At 42.1% G+C, this 21,416-nt stretch overlaps 1 protein-coding gene across 4 annotated transcripts in view; it reads right to left on the bottom strand.

Moving 5' to 3' along the window:
• Positions 1 to 675: 675 nt before the first annotated feature.
• COLEC10 (collectin subfamily member 10) overlaps positions 676 to 21,416 on the bottom strand; it is an 83,599-nt gene continuing 62,858 nt past the window's right edge. For 3 of the 4 annotated variants that reach the window (XM_029591939.1, XM_029591937.1, XM_029591938.1), the window contains 3 exons: positions 18,626 to 18,679; positions 10,205 to 10,300; positions 676 to 3,490 (listed from right to left, as the gene is read on the bottom strand). In XM_029591939.1, coding sequence (XP_029447799.1) covers positions 3,081 to 3,490; positions 10,205 to 10,300; positions 18,626 to 18,679 — 560 coding nt within the window. In that variant the 3' untranslated portion in view covers positions 676 to 3,080. The remainder of the gene's footprint in view (positions 3,491 to 10,204; positions 10,301 to 18,625; positions 18,680 to 21,416) is intronic. The other variant, XM_029591940.1, reaches the window with a different exon arrangement.

The following is a 21,416-nucleotide window of genomic DNA, read 5'->3' as shown; positions in this document are numbered from 1 at the left end:
TCCGAGAGGTCCGGGTTCCTATGGGCTCCTCCTGGGGGAACCTCGGACTTCCAGCGGTGAAGAAATCCTCTAGATTCTCCTCAGTGCCGCCTGCTGGCCTTTCCATTCCTGAGGGCATATTCCACCCTCGCCCGCAGGGTTTGGCCGGTCCAAGGGTCCACAACCGTAACATACGTGCAGTCGAGTGTTATTTATGACAGCCTATAAACAAACATCTTCCAGTGTCTGACTTTACTGTCCCAGAAATAAGATCATGCACTTACCAAGTCGTTTTATAATTAACAGTTATACAAGGCAAGATACATTGTGACTTGTGTTGTAGTGCCACAATGTAGAAGACAGAATTCATTTAGCTACTTAGAATAGACTGAAGACTGAAAAATAATTAATACTGAAAGAGAAACTAAAAGTCTTTCATTAACTGGAGATATTAAAACAAGATTGCTGGATTGAAACATTGGTAAGAAAAACATTTTTTTTTTTTTTGCTCCTGTGATATTGCTGTGGCTCCAGTTTTGTTATTTGACTGTACGGATGGTTCTTTTCTGCAACAGTACTGAGCTGTCAAGATCTAGTTTGTCTTACTTTTTCTTTTGAAAACTTGGTAGCCTTAAGGTAAACGGAGATGTTTTTGGCATTTGGACTATTGGAAATAGAGAGAAAGACACATCTAAATCCAATCCAAACCATTATTTATTTATAGTATATACTGGGCGCCATCCCAAAGGTGCCTTACAAAGAGTAAAAGAATACACAGCAAGTGAAGGATGATTCATTTATTTTCAGTTTCTATGAGCATACTAGAAAGAAGACTTCAAGACCATCAGGTGGTGAATGATATAAAGCTGATGGTGGCTACCATTACCTTGGGACACTATTTTTAAAAAGTGATTTGTTTCTAGAAGACCTTTTCTTTCTGATTTGCATTCCTAGCTGGTACAGTACCCATTTATATGAATTTAGGAAAACATTTGCTCATCTACTGCTTCCCAGTTTGAAGGCAGAGTTCTGAATCTATATTAAGAGCTTGATTTGCCCAAATTTGGGGCTTAGAAAAATTTCAATCAGGTAGATTGTATTAATATTTATTTATTTTAACATTCAAAACTATATCTCCCATTTCCAGGTAGATCAAAGATATTTATTGAATTCAGCAAATGAAAATTATCTCATCCTGTTTTAAAAAAGCAGAGCCCAGAGGCCCAGCATATCTTGAGGAAAACCAAATCAACCCTAATTATACAGATTAGACTGAACCCTTCACAGAATTGCATTAGTTTCATTACAACAGGCATGATCCTCAGGATCCCTTCTCAGATATATGGATTCGCTCTCCTAATCTCACCAACATCTGGAGCTGGGTGGAGAAAGCACACCGAGCAATCTGCTGCCATGATGTCAACTTGTCCTAAGAGCTTACTTGCCCACACTTCAGCTACCACAGTACATCATTTAAATAGGCTGCAAACCATTTACTTGGCCTAACTCCATAGCAAGAAATGGCAAAACATAGTATCCTGAAGCTGCTACTGTGAAATTCAATAAATATATTTGAAAACCACTATTAAATCTGTTATATCTGCAGTCCAAAAGAGAAATACCAATCTCTTTATTTAATAATTGTCCGCAGTGTTTTGGAAACTACTCAGGTATCTCTCAAGTACTAATCAATAAGGGGACTGCTGAGAGAAAATAAGTAGCATACAGCACATAAAACACATTCTCAATACAAGTTTCATTTAGAAATCAACTGGATCTTATCAAAGAAGTAACACCTTCATTGAATTAGTAAGGACCTGACTTTAAGAAATCTCACACATGATATCTGTGCCTCCTAGATAAACAGATGCACCAAGTAATAGAGCCCAAGAAAATCAAAGCCTAACCTTCAGGGATAGAGCAGACCTACGGAGACCTTATCTTCTCACTTCCAGTAACCAGGACCTCAGTCAGTCCTCCGGTTCCATTCTACACTGTACCAGGGAAGCGCGCACCGGCAGTCAGCCAGCGCGCGGAGATTACTTCTGCTGCAGAGGAGCAGTAAGTACTAAAATAAAAAATTTGGGGATTATCAGGTTAGGTTTAGGGGGCGGGGAGAAGAGGGGAAGAGGGAGGAAGGTTAGGTAGGGGAGTAGGGAACTGGGGGAGGCCCGATTGCGTCACTGCATGTATTTTGGGAAAATTCTCTCCCCTGCGCGCGCCACCCACACATACGCACGCGGATTTTAAAATCCAGTGCACGTGTGCGCAGCCATTGGATTTTATAACATGCGCTCGCCGGCGCACACATTTTATAGAATTGGTATATCCATGTGCGCGCGCTGCTTTTAAAATCGACCTCCTTGTGAATGAATTTGCCAAATACAATAGCCTTCCCTGGTAATGCCTGTTGGTTTTCAGTACTTGTCCATGTCCTATTAGTTAAATAGCAATAGCTTAGCCAGTCAAGCTGCTGCAGGTCTGCATGAATGTCCTACTGTGATTATATAATCTTTAATATATTTGTCTTAGAAATGAACGGCTACGGGTGTGCAAGAAGTGAGTTTCTTGCTTCATGAATTTTTTTGTCTTTAACCTCAGTGATCCCTGCTTCTCCCACTTCTCTGGACAGCATGCTCAGCAGGTCAAAGGTCCTTCACTGGCCTAAGGGGCATCTCTCTCCCTCACCTCTGTTACATGCCCAAGCCTGCCTGGTTATATCTAAATTTACTTCCCCAACATAGAAATATAATAAAACACTAGGGGGTAAGTATATTAATCATTTAGCCTGTATTTAAAAATTGTTTATGTGAGCTTACCAATAAAATTCTTTTTTTAAATTATATTATGGCAGTATGTGACATTTCCACGCATAACGCCTTAGAAAACTACCTCCCCTTTATGATGATGGTTAAGAGGAGTATCAGTGTACCTTGATCCATTCATACTATAATACTTAGGGACCACATAACAAGTGATAAAAGAGATAATCATAAATGCATATCTGAGACATTAAAATAATCTCTGTGTCAGGTGAACATAGGTATTTCTCATGGGTATTACATGTTGTGGTTTCGATGGGAGCTGCCTCTAAGAACCACCTAAGCCCTCTGAAGATCTGTTTTTTTCTTTTTCATAAATTCACACACAAAATAAATGGTCAGATGGCATTCCACATCATTCCAGGCACCAGAGCTAAGCATTTCCACACAGTCTTCGTGCCCAGAAGCATCATTAGGCTCGCTTTCTTTCCAGCTGCTGTAGTTCTGAAGTGGTGTGTTGTCTGTATACATAAACTGTCCTTCTTTTTCCACATCATTTACTCCGATGAACACTCGAAACAGGCCCGACTTGGAGATGTAATCAGCAATCAGTGAATTGGATGCTTCATCTCTGGGCATTGCCAAAGTGCCACCTCTGATCCTACAGTGAGTCAGGGCATCTCTGTAGCTCCTTTCTTCTTTTACGATGTAGTAGTATTTTTCATCTGTTTCCCTGATTCCTGCAATAACTTTATGAAAAGAAACAGACATATAGCACTTTATCTTTACTTGTTTATTTTTCTGACATCAGCCTAACCACTGTTAATATGACCAACCTAACCTCCGCCCTCAACATGGGATTTTCCCTCCCACCTAAAAATGCAGTTATGTCTCTAGAAAAAAATTGTTTATGCCTTGCTGGGTTGTGTCATTCTTGGGTTCCTTGCCCTCATAATCTCCCTTCCTAGTCAGTGGGCCAAGATAATCAACTTGAGTTGCCCCAAGTGTTGAGCTTTTACCAGATACCCATGTAGATTATAGATTAATATAATATTTCATTGGGACTTCCTCAGGTAAAGTAATGCTTTACCCACAAATATGGTCTTTGGGAAAACTGCACGATCAATATGCATGTAAAAAATATGCGGCCTGTGAGGGAACTTCCCTTCCCCCTAGCCTGACCTTCCCACCCCTTCCTCTAACCTTTCCCCAACCTTTCCCCCCCTAGCCCTATTCTAACCCCCCCTCCAACCTTTATCTTACCTTTTGTGCCTGCTGGCAGCCTGCCGGCACGCAATCCTCTGACACAAAGGTAATGGCCGCTGTGTCGGAGGCCTCTAGTCCCGCCCCCAGCCCCACCTCCACACTGCCCCACCTATGCTCCACCCCAGACCGTCCCTTTAGTAAATCCCCAGGACTTACTCGCGTCCCGGGACTTTATGTGTGTCGCCGGGCTTTTTGAAAATAGGCCCGGCGCACGTAACCTTTTGAAAATCCATCCCATAGTGTCTGCCTTTGACACAGTCGACCATGAAATTCATCTAGCCAGGTTACATACTTTTGGGCTATCTAGTACAGTACTTATGTAGTCTTCTTCATATTTAATCAATCAATGTCAACAGATTAGAATGGGCACTGCAGTCTCTAGTTGGAGTCCTGTGACTACTGGAGACCTTCAGGGTTCTGCTCTTTCATCTACTCTCTTTAATATATATTTCGCCCCACTTTGCAGAGCTTTTTCATTTCTTGTCCTATAGCTTATCTTGGTCTAAATCCTTTTGATTTTATATTTTTTGCCTTAGATTAACAATAAGCTAAATAAGGAAACAGAAATGATTGTTCTAAGTCCATGTTCTCTTACTGTAACTCTGCCCAATTTTGAGTTTGTTGGCCCCAAGATTCCCCTTGCCTGTTCAATTCGAAATCTGGGAATAATATTGGATACAATGCTCTCATTTCACTTTCATATAAAATTGACCATATAGCAATTACAAATAGTCCAGAGTACTGAAGCCAGGATTCTGACAGGTTCACGCATGAGAGACCACATTACTCCCATTCTTGCTTCATTTCATTGGCTCCCACTTAAATGGCGGATCAAATATAAGCTTGCGATTCTTATTCATACTTTGGTATATGTTGAAGCTACCACTTGGGCCAATGCAACTTTGCATGTTTACAAACCTATGCATGAGCAGTGCCCAACTAATAAATATTTATTGCAGTTCCAACAGTAAAATCAGCCCACCTTTATTTCAAGAGAGAAAGAGCCCAATATTCTAGAATTCCCTACCAGATAACTTTTGAATGTTAGCCTGCTCTAAATTATTCAAAAAAGCCTTAAAAACGTATTTATGCTCACAAGATTTTAGTGAGATTACAGATATATGAAGAATAATACCAATTTTCTTGATTTATCAAGATGACGCTATCATTTACATGTATTCTTTATGCCTTAGTATGTATGCTTCAGGTATAGCCAGTTCAGTTAGCTAGCTCTGCACTATAAACAACAATAGGGAAATTTTAAAAGACTGGTGCACGCCAAAACTGGGAGATATTCGAGAAAGCCCAAAAAAAGGGGTGGGGTGTTTGTGTGGTATGGGCGGGGCATTGGCTGTGCATTCCAGGACTTTAATATGAATTGTGCACGTAAGTATTAACATGCACAAGTGTGTCGAGGTTCCCTGCCACGTAACTTTACTGCTGCTGTGGATGGCATCTAAGTCATAAAATAAAAAAAAAATCTAGGCTAGTTCGCAGGGTTTTAAGGACTGGGGCTAAAAGGGGGAAAGAGAGGCTAATAGCCTAGGGGGTTTTGGCAGACCTATCCCTTATAACTGGGCAAACTGGGAATGAACTGGGAAAACTAGTAATGGTGTCGGCACGCATCCCTTATAAATTCCCCCAGTAACAGGCTATTATGATATTCTTTTTATGTAAGTATTTTTTGTTTTTGTTTGTTTTTATATTATTATATATGTTTTTACTTTTGTTTCCCGCTTCAAACTTGGTTATGAGTGCAGATTAGAATTTCTAATAAATAAAATAAAATAAAAATAAATAAAATAATTGTTAACTTTTTTGGGAGGGGTGCATGGTTATATGCAAAATAGGTACTGTTAAGTTGCAGTCAGCATTTTATGATTCCCCTTTTTTGTAATAAAAAAAAGGTGAAATTCCTATTTTTTTGTGTTAAGGAAATTCTTTTGAGAAATAAATCTCATCAAGAAGTTAGCAAAGCAGCCTTTTCTGTGTAAAGTTTGTTAATGGATGCATGAGAATGAACACATGAATGAAACCCTGTGTGTTATAGTTTATGTCTGTATTTGGATTTTGGAAACTTACAGCATTTTTCAAAGGCTTAATGATTTTGATTAGTGGTTTCCATGACATAGTCAGTATGATTGACCGAGGATTATCTAGTCTGACTTGATTGGGAAGGATGTGGAGAGCAGAGGTGGGAAAAGGATTGAGAAGACAGATAAAATACATGGGGAAGAGACAAAATGGTTTAGGGTTGCATATGGGAATTTATATGTGCATCTAACCAAAGTGGAGGAATCTCTGCTGGGCTGAGAGGATGGACCAATTTGATCATTAACTGTCATCATTTACTGTGTTGCAAAAGAACTAATTTTCTGTCGAGAATGGACCTTCAACTCTAATAGTATCCATAGTCCTATGATCTAGCCGGTATGGCTAATTGCTATTATCTTTAGCTTTGCACTTCCAAAAATGCAGCACCATGGCAGATATATTTTAGCAATCACATGAAAATAAGCCACCAAAAAGTTACCCATATGATATACTCAAAAAAAAGGGGGGGAAACCAAACAAATCCATTGAAAAACAAAGGCTACTAATGTGAACAATGGTTATTAAATTATTCAAATCTTGTTTTATTTTAAATATTTTCTAAGGTGTCAGCAAGCCAGACAAGTGTGTTCAACTTTCAATGAACTGCCCGGTCTATTCAATCATCCATCTTATTTCTTTTTATAGTGTGCCAAATTGTGTACTGATGTGTGCTGCATAAAATTTCTCAAAATTCTTATCACAGTTCCCAAATCCTGATGGTTAAATATCACAAACAACGCCCAACCAGGCCAGTGTTTCACTTGGTAAAACGCTTCATCAGGAGTCCATTCTGGGGAATTGATTCCATTTGTCTAACATGCCAAAATGACCATATAAATGCTTTGATGGACCACATAGGTCTCAGTGTTCTTTAGGCTTCATATTCATATTATATGAAATAGTAAATATTAGGGATGTGAATCGGGCTTCGGACGATTGAAAATATCAGACGATATTTTCAAAATCATCAGAAATCAGGGGCTCCCCCAAAAGGATAGGAAAACCCCACGATATTGATCGTGGGGGTTCTCTTATCGTTTTGGGGGAGGGCAGGAAAAACAGCACACAAAAATAACCCCTAAACCCACCCCGACCCTTTAAAACTAATCCCTTAGCTTCCCCCACCCTCCCGACCCCCAAAAAAACCTTTTACAGGTACCTGGTGGTCCAGTGGGGGTCCCTGGAACGATCTCCTGCTCCTGGGCCGTCAGCTGCCACTAATCAAAATGGCGCCGATGGCCCTTTGCCCTTACAATGTGACAGGGTATCCGTGCCATTGGCTGGACCCTGTCACATGGTAGGAGCACTGGATGGCCCTCGCCATCTTGTGCTCCTACCATGTGACAGGGGCTGACCAAGCAGGGGTCCAGGAGCGACCTCCTGCACTCGGACCATCGGCTGCCAGTATTCAAAATGGCACCGATAGCCTTTGCCCTTACTATGTCACAGGGGCTACCGGTGCCATTGGTCAGCCCCTGTCACATGGTAGGAGCACAAGATGGTACGGGCCATCCAGTGCTCCTACCATGTGACAGGGTCCGGCCAATGGCTCGGATACCCTGTCACATGGTAAGGGCAAAGGGCCATCAGCGCCATTTTGATTAGTGGCAGCCGACGGCCCGGGAGCGGGAGATCACTCCAGGGACCCCCCACTGGACCACCAGGTACCTGTAAAATGTTTTTTGGGGGGTCAGGAGGGTGGGGGAAGCTAAGGGATTAGTTTTAAAGGGTCGGGTGGGTTTTTTGTTTATCGGCTCGGGCGCAGCCGATAAAACCGCGATCGGGCCCGATGAAAAAAACCCCACATGTGAATCGGAACCGGAATCGGAACCGATTCCGGTTCCGATTCACATCTCTAGTAAATATAGTAAAGATGTTGTGATCCTGCTTTGATGAAAAGCACTTTAGATATCAAATTATTATTTCTAGTTTTACTTACTGTATATTGCTCAAGTATTGTTTCCATCTCTACTCTTGTTTAAGCAAAGTATGGCTGAGTCAATTTGGATACGTTTATTGTAATTCAGATTTTTGTCCAAATTTGCCAGTCAGTTGTAACTTGAATTTATGGGATCTACAGATCCAGCAAGGGAAAGGAACAAAGAAACAGACCAGGGATATGAACAAACCAGCCTAAATAAAGCTGGGGAAAATGTTTAAAAAAGGACATGGAAGGGAGAGCCCTGGGTGAAGCTATGGGAAAGGGAGCAACATTGTTCTAACCTTGACTCCAGACCAGGAGCCACTTCTCCAAGTCTAGAAGGAAGAATTAAAGAGAAGCAGAGGGCCATGGAGAAAGAAACCATAGCAAGGACTGGAAACATTGACAATTTCCTTGGAGAAAGTAGAAGAGTGAGACAGGGAGTGTGTGGAGAGTCAGTGGTGGGCAGACTGTCCTGAAGGACTGAGAAAGAAAGGAAGCCAGCCTTGGCTGTCCATCCATAAGAGCCAAGGGGAGTAACTGGAGGGCTACCCTTCTATAGCAACCAGGATTAGCCAGGCTAACCTCAGTTCAAACTAGAAGAGAGGTGAAAAGGGGTGGTATATGATGGAGACATTCAGTAACTCAAAGCTATAAATAATACATAAGGAACAAGCATTTTTTAGTGACAAGTCCTAGAACAAGAGGTCATGATAGAAGGTTCAAAGAGAGTATTTATTTTATTTATTTATTTAAACTGTTTTATATACCGCTTTTTATACTGGGGTGGTGGATGGAAAAGCTTCCCATTACAATAACATAATTCATAAAAGCCTGGGTTAAGCACAGGAAATCCTTAGTTCTAAGGAAGTGAAATCAGAGATAAAGCGTGATTACAGTACTGTAATAACAGATTGAACTATCGTGTTTTATTTTTATACATATTTCACATATTTTACATGAACTGTTGCTGGAGTCCTTAGTGACTTAAGGTGGTGGATTGCTAACATAGATTTTGGCAGATAAGAACCATTTAGCCCACCCAGTGTGAACCCATTTGCACCTGCTTACCCTACTCTAGGCCTAGTCATCATTTCCTTCTGTGTTCAGGGAGATTTCTCAACTTTCAGCTGTTCAGGAAGAAGATTTTTTATCCTTTTTGCCATTAGCTGGGGATTATAGCCATGCCGTTCTCTTCCCATTCTAGACAACCTGCCACCTTCTCCAGTTATACCTAACAGTGTTCTAATCTAAACCTAAATTTCCCTGGGAGCTTGATGCAGTTCCTTGCAAGCTGATTTTGTCGTCTTCCCTTTTTGGTCCTCTAACATTCCAAGCATTCCCATAGCTAAACCAGAACTCAATTACTCCATTCTTTCCTCCTTCCTTCCCTTCCCATCTCATCTTCCTCTACATCTCGAATTCTTTCACAGTTTAGGTTGCTAATACCTCTGCAGATAGGCTATTTCAAGCATCCACCACCCTTTCAGCAAAGAAGGTGGGGACGGTGGACTACTGAGTCAGATATATACCACTGCTTGGGCATAACTAGTTGGATGACTCTGGCTTGAGTATTGTTGGTGTTTGGGAGGAAAGTCTGGCTATTCCCTCAAAGGGATATGTTATCTGTATTGGTGTGTGGATTCTGTCTTGATACCGTATATTACTTAGAAATAAGGTGAATGTTAGGAGACATTCAAATGAATCTTCTGTTGGGGAGATTATTGACCCAAGATGAGAGTGTCCATTGTATGTAGTATTTTTATATAGGGAAGGGGTGGGGAAGGTTGTGGAGAGAAGCAATTCATTCTTCAGTTTTATACCCTTCAGTCTTATACCCTTCAGTCTTATATCCTTTAAATAAGACTCATAGATCTGCCACTATTTTTTGTAATAGCAACTATTAAGCCAATATAGCTGAACTGTTTCAGATTAAATTGTGCAGCAATTCACTTATAACCTTCCCTTTTCATTTGCTTGGGATTTTGTAAACTCCAGAGAGACATAGTTATAGAAGTCACTCAAGTCAATGGAAATGATAATGTGCCAAGATGTCTTACAAATTAATCGCAAGTTATATTTGTTCTCATTCTCTTTACACAGTAAGTAAGCTAAAAAGTCTTACAGTGAAGCAACATCGGGTCTGATTTAACATTGATAAATAAATTATAAAACAACTAACCATTTTTTACAAACTTTAAAGACGTCTTGAGTCGGGCAACATTAACTTCCAACTGTCCAACAAATTTACGGTATCTTCCACAGTCACACACACTGCCTGATTAATTACAAAAATGGAAATTATGAAGCAACAAGACAAGCACAAACATTTACACCTAATATATTCCTGGCTGCAATCTCTTTTATTCTGTACCACAAGGAAAGAAAACTTAACAAAGAAAAAATAAATGATAAGCTGATACCTTTTTTATTGAACTAACTTAATGCATTTCTTGGCTATATTTTCAGGAGCTTTACTTCTCCCATCAGGTCAGCCTCTTTACCATATGTATTACTGGTGTTCTTCTCCAACCCATTCTTCAGTGAACACAGTGAATACAGAACATTCAATTCAACCCTCCACATATTCCTCCTTTTCATCCTCAGTGTTACAATCTCACCTCTGCACTTCCTCCTTTCTCTAACAACTGAAAAAAAAAAACATCTAGTCATCTTTCTTTAGGTTATCTTTCCTGTCCTGTGTACCTTGTTTCCCTCAACATTTTGAGGTAGAGAAAAATATTTTTTTTTCTTTCTGAGATTTCATGTACCTTTTACCTTTTCAATCACCTATTTTGACAACCATATTTGTTTATTTTTCCTCTTAATTTTATTGACTTTCCTCCAGTTCAAATTTCTTTATTGTTTTGAAAAAAACAATAGTAATAAACGCAATAGAATCAAATTAGAAATCTATGAATGATCTACAGAGAGGCAAAAATCATAAAACAATAAAGTACTGCATGTATATGAGTCAGAAAATGATGAGTTTGCAAATAAAAAAGCAATCCAGTGGTCTAAAAATTGTCATCAGTTAAGCAGCTAGAACACATTCATATTTGTAAATTAAAGAGTTCCACTAATAATGAAAAATAATAAACTTTTTCTAGTTAGATTATATTAACCAGAGCAGTAGATAAAAAAGTCAACCAATTTTATTTGAGGGATAGACAAAGAACCATCCAGATAAAAGGATTTCAAAATAACAGACCCGTAGGTGATACCACAGTCAGTATTAACAATTTCCTTATTTCTCTCCCAAATCTTCTCCCAGAATGTTCTGACAATGGGACAGTTAAAAGGTATGTGTGGCAAACTCGCTTTATCCCTACTACATGACCAAGAAATATGTGACCTCTGCACTTCCTGCTCTGTGTAATTGCCAAGGAGACCATAACCCTTGGTGGGCAATAAAAAACAGAGATGAAGCAATCCTGACAGTCGATTTCCAATAATGGTCCCATAAGATTGCATCTTCCTGACAGTTTAAATCAGAGTCCCATTTCCTTTTCAAGCCTGAAATATCCAGTTGACTGGGTTTTTTTTTTTTTAACAATTTGTAAAATCCTGAAGCCACACACCCAGTTTGATCTAGTTTGCTGTATGCCCCCCCTACCTTCAGGGGAAGATTTCATTCATACTACCAATCTGTAACTTACTTTCTTTTATACAGTGTTAAAGCTGCAACTATTAAAAACAAACAAACTGTGAAGCAGGCATCCAAATTTCTGAAGCAGGGCAGGAAAAGACAAAAATACCCCATCATTTAACAGTTGACCAAAAGTCCATAAATTATGTTTTTGCCACAGTTCCCAGGTTAAGCCTTTATCTATTTTAAACTTTGAAGAAAGCACTGAATTTGAAAACGCTTATCTTATTGCATGACAGAACACTCCTTTTGCTTTAGCCCTGTAAAGCCCACAACCTGGTTAAATTCTAACGCCAGATTGTGGCGGTACAGGGCTAAAGAAAAAAAATGACTGTTCTGTCATGCAATAAGATAAGTGTTTTCAAATTCAGTGCTTTCTTCAAAACTATTATACAGTATCTGCAAGAGAAAAAACATTTCTAAAAAAAAACCCCATGGGATACAACAATTCACTGAGACCAATGATTATTTTTTGAGCTGAGTTACACCTAAGTGGTTAGCAATAGGCCTTTGTACCAAACAACCACTATTAAGCTCTTTTTTTTTTTTTATGACAGTCTCTAATACAATGCATGTGAGATTTTTTAGTGGCCTTCTTGGTTTTTGTTATAGATATAATTTTAAGTCCAGGCAATATATGCAAAGGGATTGGAGACACTAATGTTCAAATTCTATTCACTTGGAGTATATCTAAAGGATCACTCACCATCCCCGAACGCTTGATGATATAAATACAAATCTGGGAAACTATCTCCCCTTTTCTCTTTGAAGGCTTTAAGTTTTCATAGAGCAATTCCAGGGGTACAATCATTCCACAGGAATTTAGACAATTGTCTACCAACATTTTTATAGAAATCAGTAGGAAAAAAATAAAGGTTTCATGCTTAAGATAAAATGTATTTCCAGAAATATCACCATTTTTATAAAGTCTCACCTACCCCATCAGGAACGATATTGAGGAGATCAACTAATTGTGGGGTTTCAAACCCATAGCCTGGGGATTCCAGGCTGTGAACCTGCTTCAAGGCTGCTGGCTTTTCTGAGAGTTTTAATATATTTGTCTTGTTTCCGGGGAGAGTCAGACATGCCCCTGCAGTCTTCTGATTGGACTAGCACTGGGTTTGCCCTATATTCCCAGCAGAATATAAGGCATATCCAGAAGGCACACACAGTGCTGGTCCAACAACTCAATCAGCCTCTACCCTTTGGAAGTGCTATTGCTTTGTCTGCTATTTCTGGCCTGTAACCTTGTCCCAGTCCTATTGTATTCTGGTTTTCCTGTCCTGTTCTCCATGCTGCTGTGTTCCTATTGTGTGTACTATGTTCAAGTTTTTACCATCCAATGCCTGGGGTCCTGCTTGTCTCCAAGTTTCCAGTGCTACTGTTCTACAGTTTTCTCCCTGGCTTTTCTCCAGTCCACACAGAGTTCGCTCTATGGGCCAGATTTTAAAAGCCCTACGTGCACTGGGCCTATTTTAAAAAGGCCCGGTGACGCATGTAAAGCCCCAGGACGCGTGTAAGTTCTGGGGCTTTTCTAAAAGGGCAGTCCGGGGGCGGGGCAGGGCCGGCACAGCGGCAAATGGCCGCTGTGTTGGAGGCCTCTGACCCCACCCCTGCCCCTCCCCCGACCACCCGCCCCACCCATGGACTACCCCCTTTAGTAAAGCCCCGGGACTTAGACACGTCGCTGGGCCTTTGTGAGTCACTGGGCCTTTTGAAAATAGGCCCTTATTATCTTCAGAATAATAGCTTGCCTTTTTTTAAGAATACAGACTTGCCTGCTCTATCACTTAACAATTTACTATATTGATATTTTAGAATATGCAACGATAATAGTACTTTATTATTTTTATGTACAATACACTTTTTCTAATTGGGAAATTTCCCCTTCCAGATTTTAATGGTACGGTTAGATTCTCTTTTTTTCCTTATGGTGAAACTAAGTATTTCATCTCTGATAATTGCCTTAAAGGCATTCCATATGACCTGGAGGGCTAAGTCATCAAGTCATCAAGTTCATTAAACTGAAAATATTTCACATTAGCTTTCCAAACATGATCTACAAACTGCTGATCATATAATATACTAATATTATCTCCATGAAGAAAGAGAAGGATGCAGATCTGTCCAAGATAAAATAAATGAGACTATGGCATGATCTGAAATTAATATAGAATGAATGCTAGCACAAGAAACCCCAGCCAACAGTTCAGTCAATATTAAAAAATAATCTGTTCTTGAGTAGGATTGTGGTAGGGATGTGCAGAGGGACCCATACGTTGCATTCGGGATTCATATTCATCGGGGGGCAGATATGTTGCATTCGGCAAGGAGGGCCCCCGATATGTTCATGCGTTAATTCTTATTCGTTTCCCGGCTAAAACTGAATTAACTACAACCTCCCACTCTCCTGACCCCCCCCCCCCCCCAAGACTTACCAAAACTTCCTGGTGGTCCAGCGGAGGAGTCCAGGAGCCATCTCCTGCACTCACACCCTCGGCTGCCGGTATTCAAAATGGCGCCGATAGCCTTTGACCTTACTATGTCACAGGGGCTACCGGTGCCATTGGTCGGCCCCTGTCACATGGTAGGAGCAATGGATGGCTGGTGCCATCTTGTGCCGGCCATCCATTGTCACAGGGACCGACCGGTGCCATTGGTTGGACCCTGTGACATAGTGAGGGCAAAGGCTATCGGTGCCATTTTGAATACTGGCAGCCGATGGCCCGAGTGCAGGAGGTCACTCCCGGACCCCCGCTGGACCAACAGGAACTTTTGGCAAGTCTTGTGGGACCCCACAAGGCAGTCTAAAGGAGTGAGTTTAAACAAACCCCCCACCCTCCTGACCCCCCCAAGACTTACCAAAACTCCCTGGTGGTCCAGCGGGGGGTCCGGGAGCCATCTCCTGCACTCACATCCTTGGCTGCCGGTATTCAAAATGGCGCCGATAGCCTTTGACCTTACTATGTTACAGGGGCTACCGGTGCCATTGGTCAGCCCCTGTCACATGGTAGGAGCAATGGATGGCCGGGGGGGGGGGTCAGGAGGGTGGGGGGTTTGTTTAAACTCGCTCCTTTAGACTGCCGAATAATTCGGCGAAGATTTGTTGTATTCGTGGGGAATCGCAATACGTTTCGCTTCCCCACGAATACAGCGAATATGGCCCTATACGTTGCGCTTACCAATATGTAGGAAACGAATGCACATCCCTAGATTGTGGTAGTGTTGTGGTCCCGGGCTGTACCCCGGTCCTTGCACTTACCTCGGGGCCAGCCCGGGACGCTGCAGCATCGCTGGGGCCTGGTCCAGCCTGCCTGGCTCTGCTGCCCGCAGCATCCCTCCTCAAGGGAGATGCTGCCAATGCGCTGCTGCTGGCGCCGCCCCCATAGCGCGAGCGTGCTCACAGGGGCTCAGTATTTAAAGGGGCCAGTTCGGGAAATGTAGGACAGCCCTGAGGAGGATGTCAGACGCCCTCAGGGTTTAAAACCCTGCAACTAGCTGCACTCCTAGCCTTGCAATGAGGTTGACTCCTTGGAGTGTGCTAGTTGCTGTTCCTGCCTTGCTCATCCTTCTGACTTCAGCTCATCCACTGGCTTCTGACTTTGGCTCATGCCCTGGTTCCCCGCTCGCTACCTGCCTCGACTTTGGTTCGTCTCCACTTCTGCTTTCAGCCGCCTGCCCTGAATCCTTGTTGGTTCCTTCCTTCTGCTCTTCTTTGTCCGGACTGCTCTGTCCAAGAGGCCTTGCCTAAGTCCAAGCGGCTCGGGTCTTCACGGGCTCCTCCTGGGGGGACCTTGGCTTTCCAGTGGTGAAGTTCTGGTTGACCTCCTAGTTCCAGCTTTTCCTCTCCTCAGCACTCCTGGACCTTTCTTCGGATACTCACCCTCAGGAGACCGTACGTAAGTCCAAGTGGTCCGGGTCCTCAAGTGCTTCTCCCAGGGGGGATCTTGGACTTCCAGTGGTGAAGATTCGATTGGTCTCCTGGATTGGACCGCCTCCCGGCTACAACCTCCATGGTGGGCCTTCCCACGGTGCTCCATCATCAGTTCTAGCTGGATCAAGGGTCCATGAATCCAACAGTTTGCAAGGCCATGGACCCGGCGAACCTTGCCGGCCTCCAGGCCATTCCGGGCATCGCTGGGTGCAGACCGACGAAAAGGTGCACCTGTATGCCCGTGTGCCAATCCATCCCCCTTTAATTTTTGCATTTGTTTCAAAGACAGATGAGTTTATTGTAACATAATTATGTCAGCCTGAAAAGACTGTGCATGTGATAAAATGTTTTTCTTTTTCCCCTGATAATTAGGACTGTTGACATTTAAGGACACTCTGTTGAAACAATCTCTTTAATCCATAACAAGAAAAATCCTGAAAATAAGAAAATCGCCAAGATATAGTATATATGAAACACTCCATAAAAACACTCTGGAAAAAAACAAAAGAAAAGTTAGACAAAAGATAAAAACAAAGATTAAGAAACCAGGAGTAAAGCTTGTTCTCAAACACTCCCACCATTAAATGTGGTATAACATAAGTGTGTCTCGTGCTACAAGAAAGATAACACCCTTTAAAACCCAGTTTATAACAACACTGCAATCAATTATAAAGGAAACAGAAAAAGACCAGAATAATTCCTACTGTTTTGCTCACATTAATAGTATCATAATTCCATCAATCAACACACAGACTGCATCGTTGTTTATGTATTGGGATGAATTCTTAGGGGTAGATTTTAAAAGCCCTGTGCGCACCGGCGCGCCTATTTTGCATAGGCCACTGGCGCGCGCAAAGCACCGGGACACGCGTAAGTCCCGGGGCTTGCTAAAATGGGCAGTCCGGGGGGTGTGTCTGCGGTCCGGGGCGGTCCGGGGGCATGGCCGTGTGCCTGGCCTGTGTCGGGGCCTGGCCAGCCGGCGCACGTGAGTTACACCTGCCAGCAGCAGGCGTAACTCCATTGAACAAGGTAGAGGGGGATTTAGGTAGGGCCAGGGGGGCAGGGGGGTGGGTTAGATAAGGGAGGGAAAGGTGGGGGGGGGGACAAAAAAAAAGTTCCCTCCGAGGCCGCTCTGATTTCGTAGCGGCCTCGGAGGGAACGGAGGCAGGCTGCGCGGCTCGGCGCGCGCAGGCTGCCGATTTTCCGCAGCCCTGTGTGCGCCGAACCCGGATTTTAAAAGATACACGCGGCTATGCGCGTATCTTTTAAAATCCGGCGTACTTTTGTTCGCGGCGATTGCGCAAACAAAAGTACACGCGCGTGTATTTTTTTAAAATCTGCCCCTTAATATATTAAGATGACCCAATAAATTCTGAATATAAAGTCTGACTTCCAGCCTAAGATGAAACTGGAACCTTTTATTTCTCCAAACATACAGGCATACATTAATGCGTATTAGGAGATCTGTACATTTAGCTGAGTAACATGATGAAAATCTTGTGAAAGTATAAGCTCATAGTAACATAACATAGTAATGTTGGCAGATAAAGACCAAATGGTCCATCTAGTCTGCCCAGCAATTTGCTTATGGTAGTAACTGCTGCTTCATGCATGTAACCCCCAGTCGTTCTGTTAAGGGGGTAACTGCCACTCGTGCAGGTTATTCCCATGCAGAAATGTTACACCATCCCTTTCTTCAAGCCTTTAGGGATCCACAGTGTTTGTCCTATGCCCTTTTGAGTTCATTAATTGTTCTCATCTACATCTCCTCTTCTGTGAGGGCATTCCAGGCATCTACCACCATCTCCATCAAGAAATATTTCCTGATATTGGTTCTGAATCATTCCCTCCTGGAGTTTCATATCGTGACCTCTAGTTCTACTGTTTCCAATGGAAAAGGTCTGAAGTCTGCGCATCGTTAATACCTGTCAAGTATCTGAAGGTCTGTATCATTTCTCCCCTGCACCTCCTCTCTTCCAGAGTATATATATTTAGCTCCTTCAGCCTCTCCTCATAGGTCTTCTGAAACAGATCCCACACTATTTTGGTCACCTGCTGGATTTTTTCCATCCTGTCTTTATCGCTTTACTGGTTAAAAATTGCTCGAAGCATGTACTCCAGGTACATGGGCATTATCACTTCCCTTTTCCTGCTGGTTATTCCTCTCTCCATGCAGCCCATTATCGTTCTGGTTTTAGCTACCGCCTTGTCATATTACTTCGCTGCCTTCAGATGACTGCTTGAAGGGTCATGCCATATGGTTAATGCTCAAGTGCTCTTGGATGTACACATTTAAATCTTCCATAGAATCAAAAGTTGTAGTTTTATTATGAAGAGTCACATGCATTCAAGCCAGATCTAAAATTCCAAAATTAGCTCCCAGTATTTTAAATTAAGCTGTCAATCCCAGAAAAGGCTTCCTGCAATGAGCTGCATATTTGGCCAAATTGGGAAGAAAAAAGTAATTTTTGTCCCTCAAATAGAAATGCATTTCATAAATAAATTTCTCTTATTGCATGGTGTGCATCATCTGGCTTCTTGGGGTTTCCAGTTCAGTCTTTGAATGAAAGCTTATGGCACCAGGATCGTACTGGTTCCAATTGAGCTGGAAATCCAAAGGAACAGGAGGTGACTGCAGGGTGAAAATAAAAACTAAAGCCCCCTACCATTGATTTAACAGTTTCCCAGCTTGTGGTGTCGTATGGTGTGTCAAAGTGAGGGTGCATTTTTTTCACTTGGCCCTAGGTGCCAAATTGCCTGGTACGGCTCTGGTAGGAAGTCTTGTACCATTAGCCTTTTCCTTAGGCCAGGGGTTCTCAACCCAGCCTTCAGGACACATAACCAGGATGAATATGCATGACATAGCGTTGCTTGTACTGCCTCCATTGTATGCATAGTCTGTGTGGCCATCCAGAAAGCATGACTACCTGGGTGTGTCCTGAGCACTGGGGTGAGAACCTCTGCCCTAGGCCATTAAGGTAGAAATTTTGTACAGGTGGAGATAAAAAAATCTATTGTACCTGCTTTGCCCTTTCCTCCAGCTGGTCCAGATAAACCTTTACATCCTTTCTCACCTGAATAAAAAAATAGAATATGCATCCAACAAGAGGTTATTTAACAGCTTAAATTGTTTCCAAAGCAGTTAACTGTGGTATAGCTGAGCATTATCTCCAAGAATTCTGTTATTCAGAACGGGTACAGCTGAAATTCATGTGCTACTGGAACCAGGAGAAGGGACAACTAGGGATGACCTGTTTATGCTTGGATTTAATATTAGCACAGAGATTTTACTCATTTCAGGCTCATTCTTTAGAATGATCAGCTTCTTATCACAGTTTTAGAGTAACAAAACCAAAATTTGACCTTCTTGCCTTGAAATGTCATTCTGGTTTTTTTTTATTTTAATTAGTGAGTCTCTGACAGCATATCAAAACTACATTCTCTGCAATTTACTAAGACAAGGTTTCTTATACATTACAATATATAGATCTAGTAAGTCACTATTAAAACATCACCCAATTAAATAATATTGTTATTTTAGCTTGTAGAAAGTACATGGAATTTCTGCTTCAAAATGAAATTATGCTGTTTCATTGACATTAATAGGTCAAATCTGGCTCTGAAAGGTAGGCTGCTAATTTAATACTGTACTTCAAACCTGATTTCATGAGGGTCACACTTGCCTTCGTTAGTTAGGTGCCACCTAGTGGCCTGTGTCAGGTAGCAAGCAGGCAATGTACAGTAGAAAGACAAAGATTTTGCCATATTACTGAAGAACTGATTAATCTCATAGAGGGCAAATTATTCTAAAATTGCCTAGTGGAAAATTACACGGGAACTTTTTTTTAAACTGCGTAAGTAGTTTTTCTTTGAAAATTCACTAACACTTATTGCAGATAAAATAAGATCCATACACTTTGCACCCGCTGTATCTACTAGTGAGTTGCACAGGGGAAACTATGTACATAAATTTCAAAAATCAATTATGTGTGCTTAGTTAACTTTCTCAAACTAAACATATCCCTGGAAAGTTTCTTTTTAATGCAGGTAAAATTGCTTGCATTATGAACTACCTACGTACATTTTAGATGACTCTTGCAACACCCATTTTTTGAGCAGCTAAATAATGCACTGGGTAGGGCATTATTTACCCCATGAATCTAGTTGGCTAACTCCCTTTGAAAAATGTCCTCCTGTTCTAGGAAAAAAGGTTTAGTACAAAATTTATCCTACTGAATAACTTGACAACCCAAGCAAAGCTTTTTTTTAGATTATATATTTTTTTTTCAATAAATAAAAAAATTCTCAGGAAGGTCATGATTACCTTCAAATGACTTGTTTGATGTCTTTTGTTATGAGTATAAATGTTATTACACGATAGCCTTTAGGGCCTTATAAGTCCATTCATCAGATGTTTACTAGGGCCTGAAAGCTGATGGAGAATGACATCTAAGTACAGAAAAGTATTTTGTTGTTTCTTTTCTGCCATAATACTGTATTTTGTGCTTCTGAGTTTTAAAAGAGAAATCACATGCTCCAAAGTCTTCTACTTTTAAGGAGATCAATAACACAGATACACAGAAAATGTCAGACAAGGACCGCAAAGCCCATCTTATCTGCCCATTTCTGCTGCTATACTACAGGACCTACTAGATGGCAGGCTTTGCGCTCACCTTCTCGCATCCAAGGATCCCTTGTTCTTATCCCATGATTTCTTGAATTTGGTTATTGTTCTGGCATTTTATTTAAACCATAATTGAAACTATAAAGAGTCAGTTTTAGAACTACAAAAGGGAAGTTAAGCATTTGTTCTATTGTGGTTGTTTTCAATCTGGAAAGATTCTCTTGAAGGCATTTACAAGCATCCAATGAACACTGCCTCCTATCCCATGACTTTGTAATTTCCTGAGGAGTCTAACATGGGGGATTTTGTCAAACACCTTCTGAAATCTAAATATATTATATCAACAGGTGTATATTTTTCTTCATGAACCACCCCCCCCCCCTCCAAGAATCTGAGGTTTGAGGGAGCAATAGGAGAGAAAAGAACAGAACAATACAACTATGTAACCTGAGCCACAAGCTCAGGACGTTACGCACCCTGTCTGCGCCTGGCCCGCGCATGGGCCTGCTCACCTCTCTGGTTCCACGGCAGGTCTCGGGTTGGCCTCCCTAGTGGTAGCTGCGAGCTCTTCCAGGCATCAGCGTCCCGTGGCAGCGGTCGCTGGGCCTTCCACTATGCACCAGGCCTCACGCCGGAGCTCGGCATCCTCAGTGGCATTGGCCATACCCCTATGTGCATGTTCACGTGGCAGACCGCCCGGCCTCTTGTAGGGCCAGGGGCTGGTCCTAGCTCCGCGGTGTGCCCTGATTGGTTCCCTGATATAAGGAAGTTCCTTCCTGGACTTCCTTGCCTTGGCAATCGAGTTAGTTGTTTGCTAGATTGTCACTGCGTCTGAACCTTGTTCCAGTCTTGTTCCAGTCTCGTTCCTGCATCCTAGTATTCCAGCGTCCTTCTGTTCCTGTTCATCTGTCTGTCTCCCCAGGTAGTACCTCTGGACTGTCTTACTGATACTGACTTCGGCTTGATCCTTGACCTGTCTGCCTGCTGCCTGCCTTCTGACCTCAGCCTGCTCCTAGACCCGTCTGCCTGCTGCCTGCCTTCTGATCTCAGCCTGCCTGTGACCTCATCTGACCTCCAGAACCTGACCCCTGCTACGTTGACCACTCCTCGGAATGACCCCCAGATTCTGACCTCTGGCTGCTTGACCACATCTCCAGATTCCGGCGCTGTTCCTAGCCTTGTCATCA

The sequence above is a fragment of the Rhinatrema bivittatum genome, chromosome 2 (genome assembly GCF_901001135.1).
Source record: "Rhinatrema bivittatum chromosome 2, aRhiBiv1.1, whole genome shotgun sequence".
Taxonomy (NCBI): domain Eukaryota; kingdom Metazoa; phylum Chordata; class Amphibia; order Gymnophiona; family Rhinatrematidae; genus Rhinatrema; species Rhinatrema bivittatum.
The sequence above is the reverse complement of the archived record's forward strand: the minus strand, read 5'-3'. Positions and strand labels throughout refer to the sequence as shown.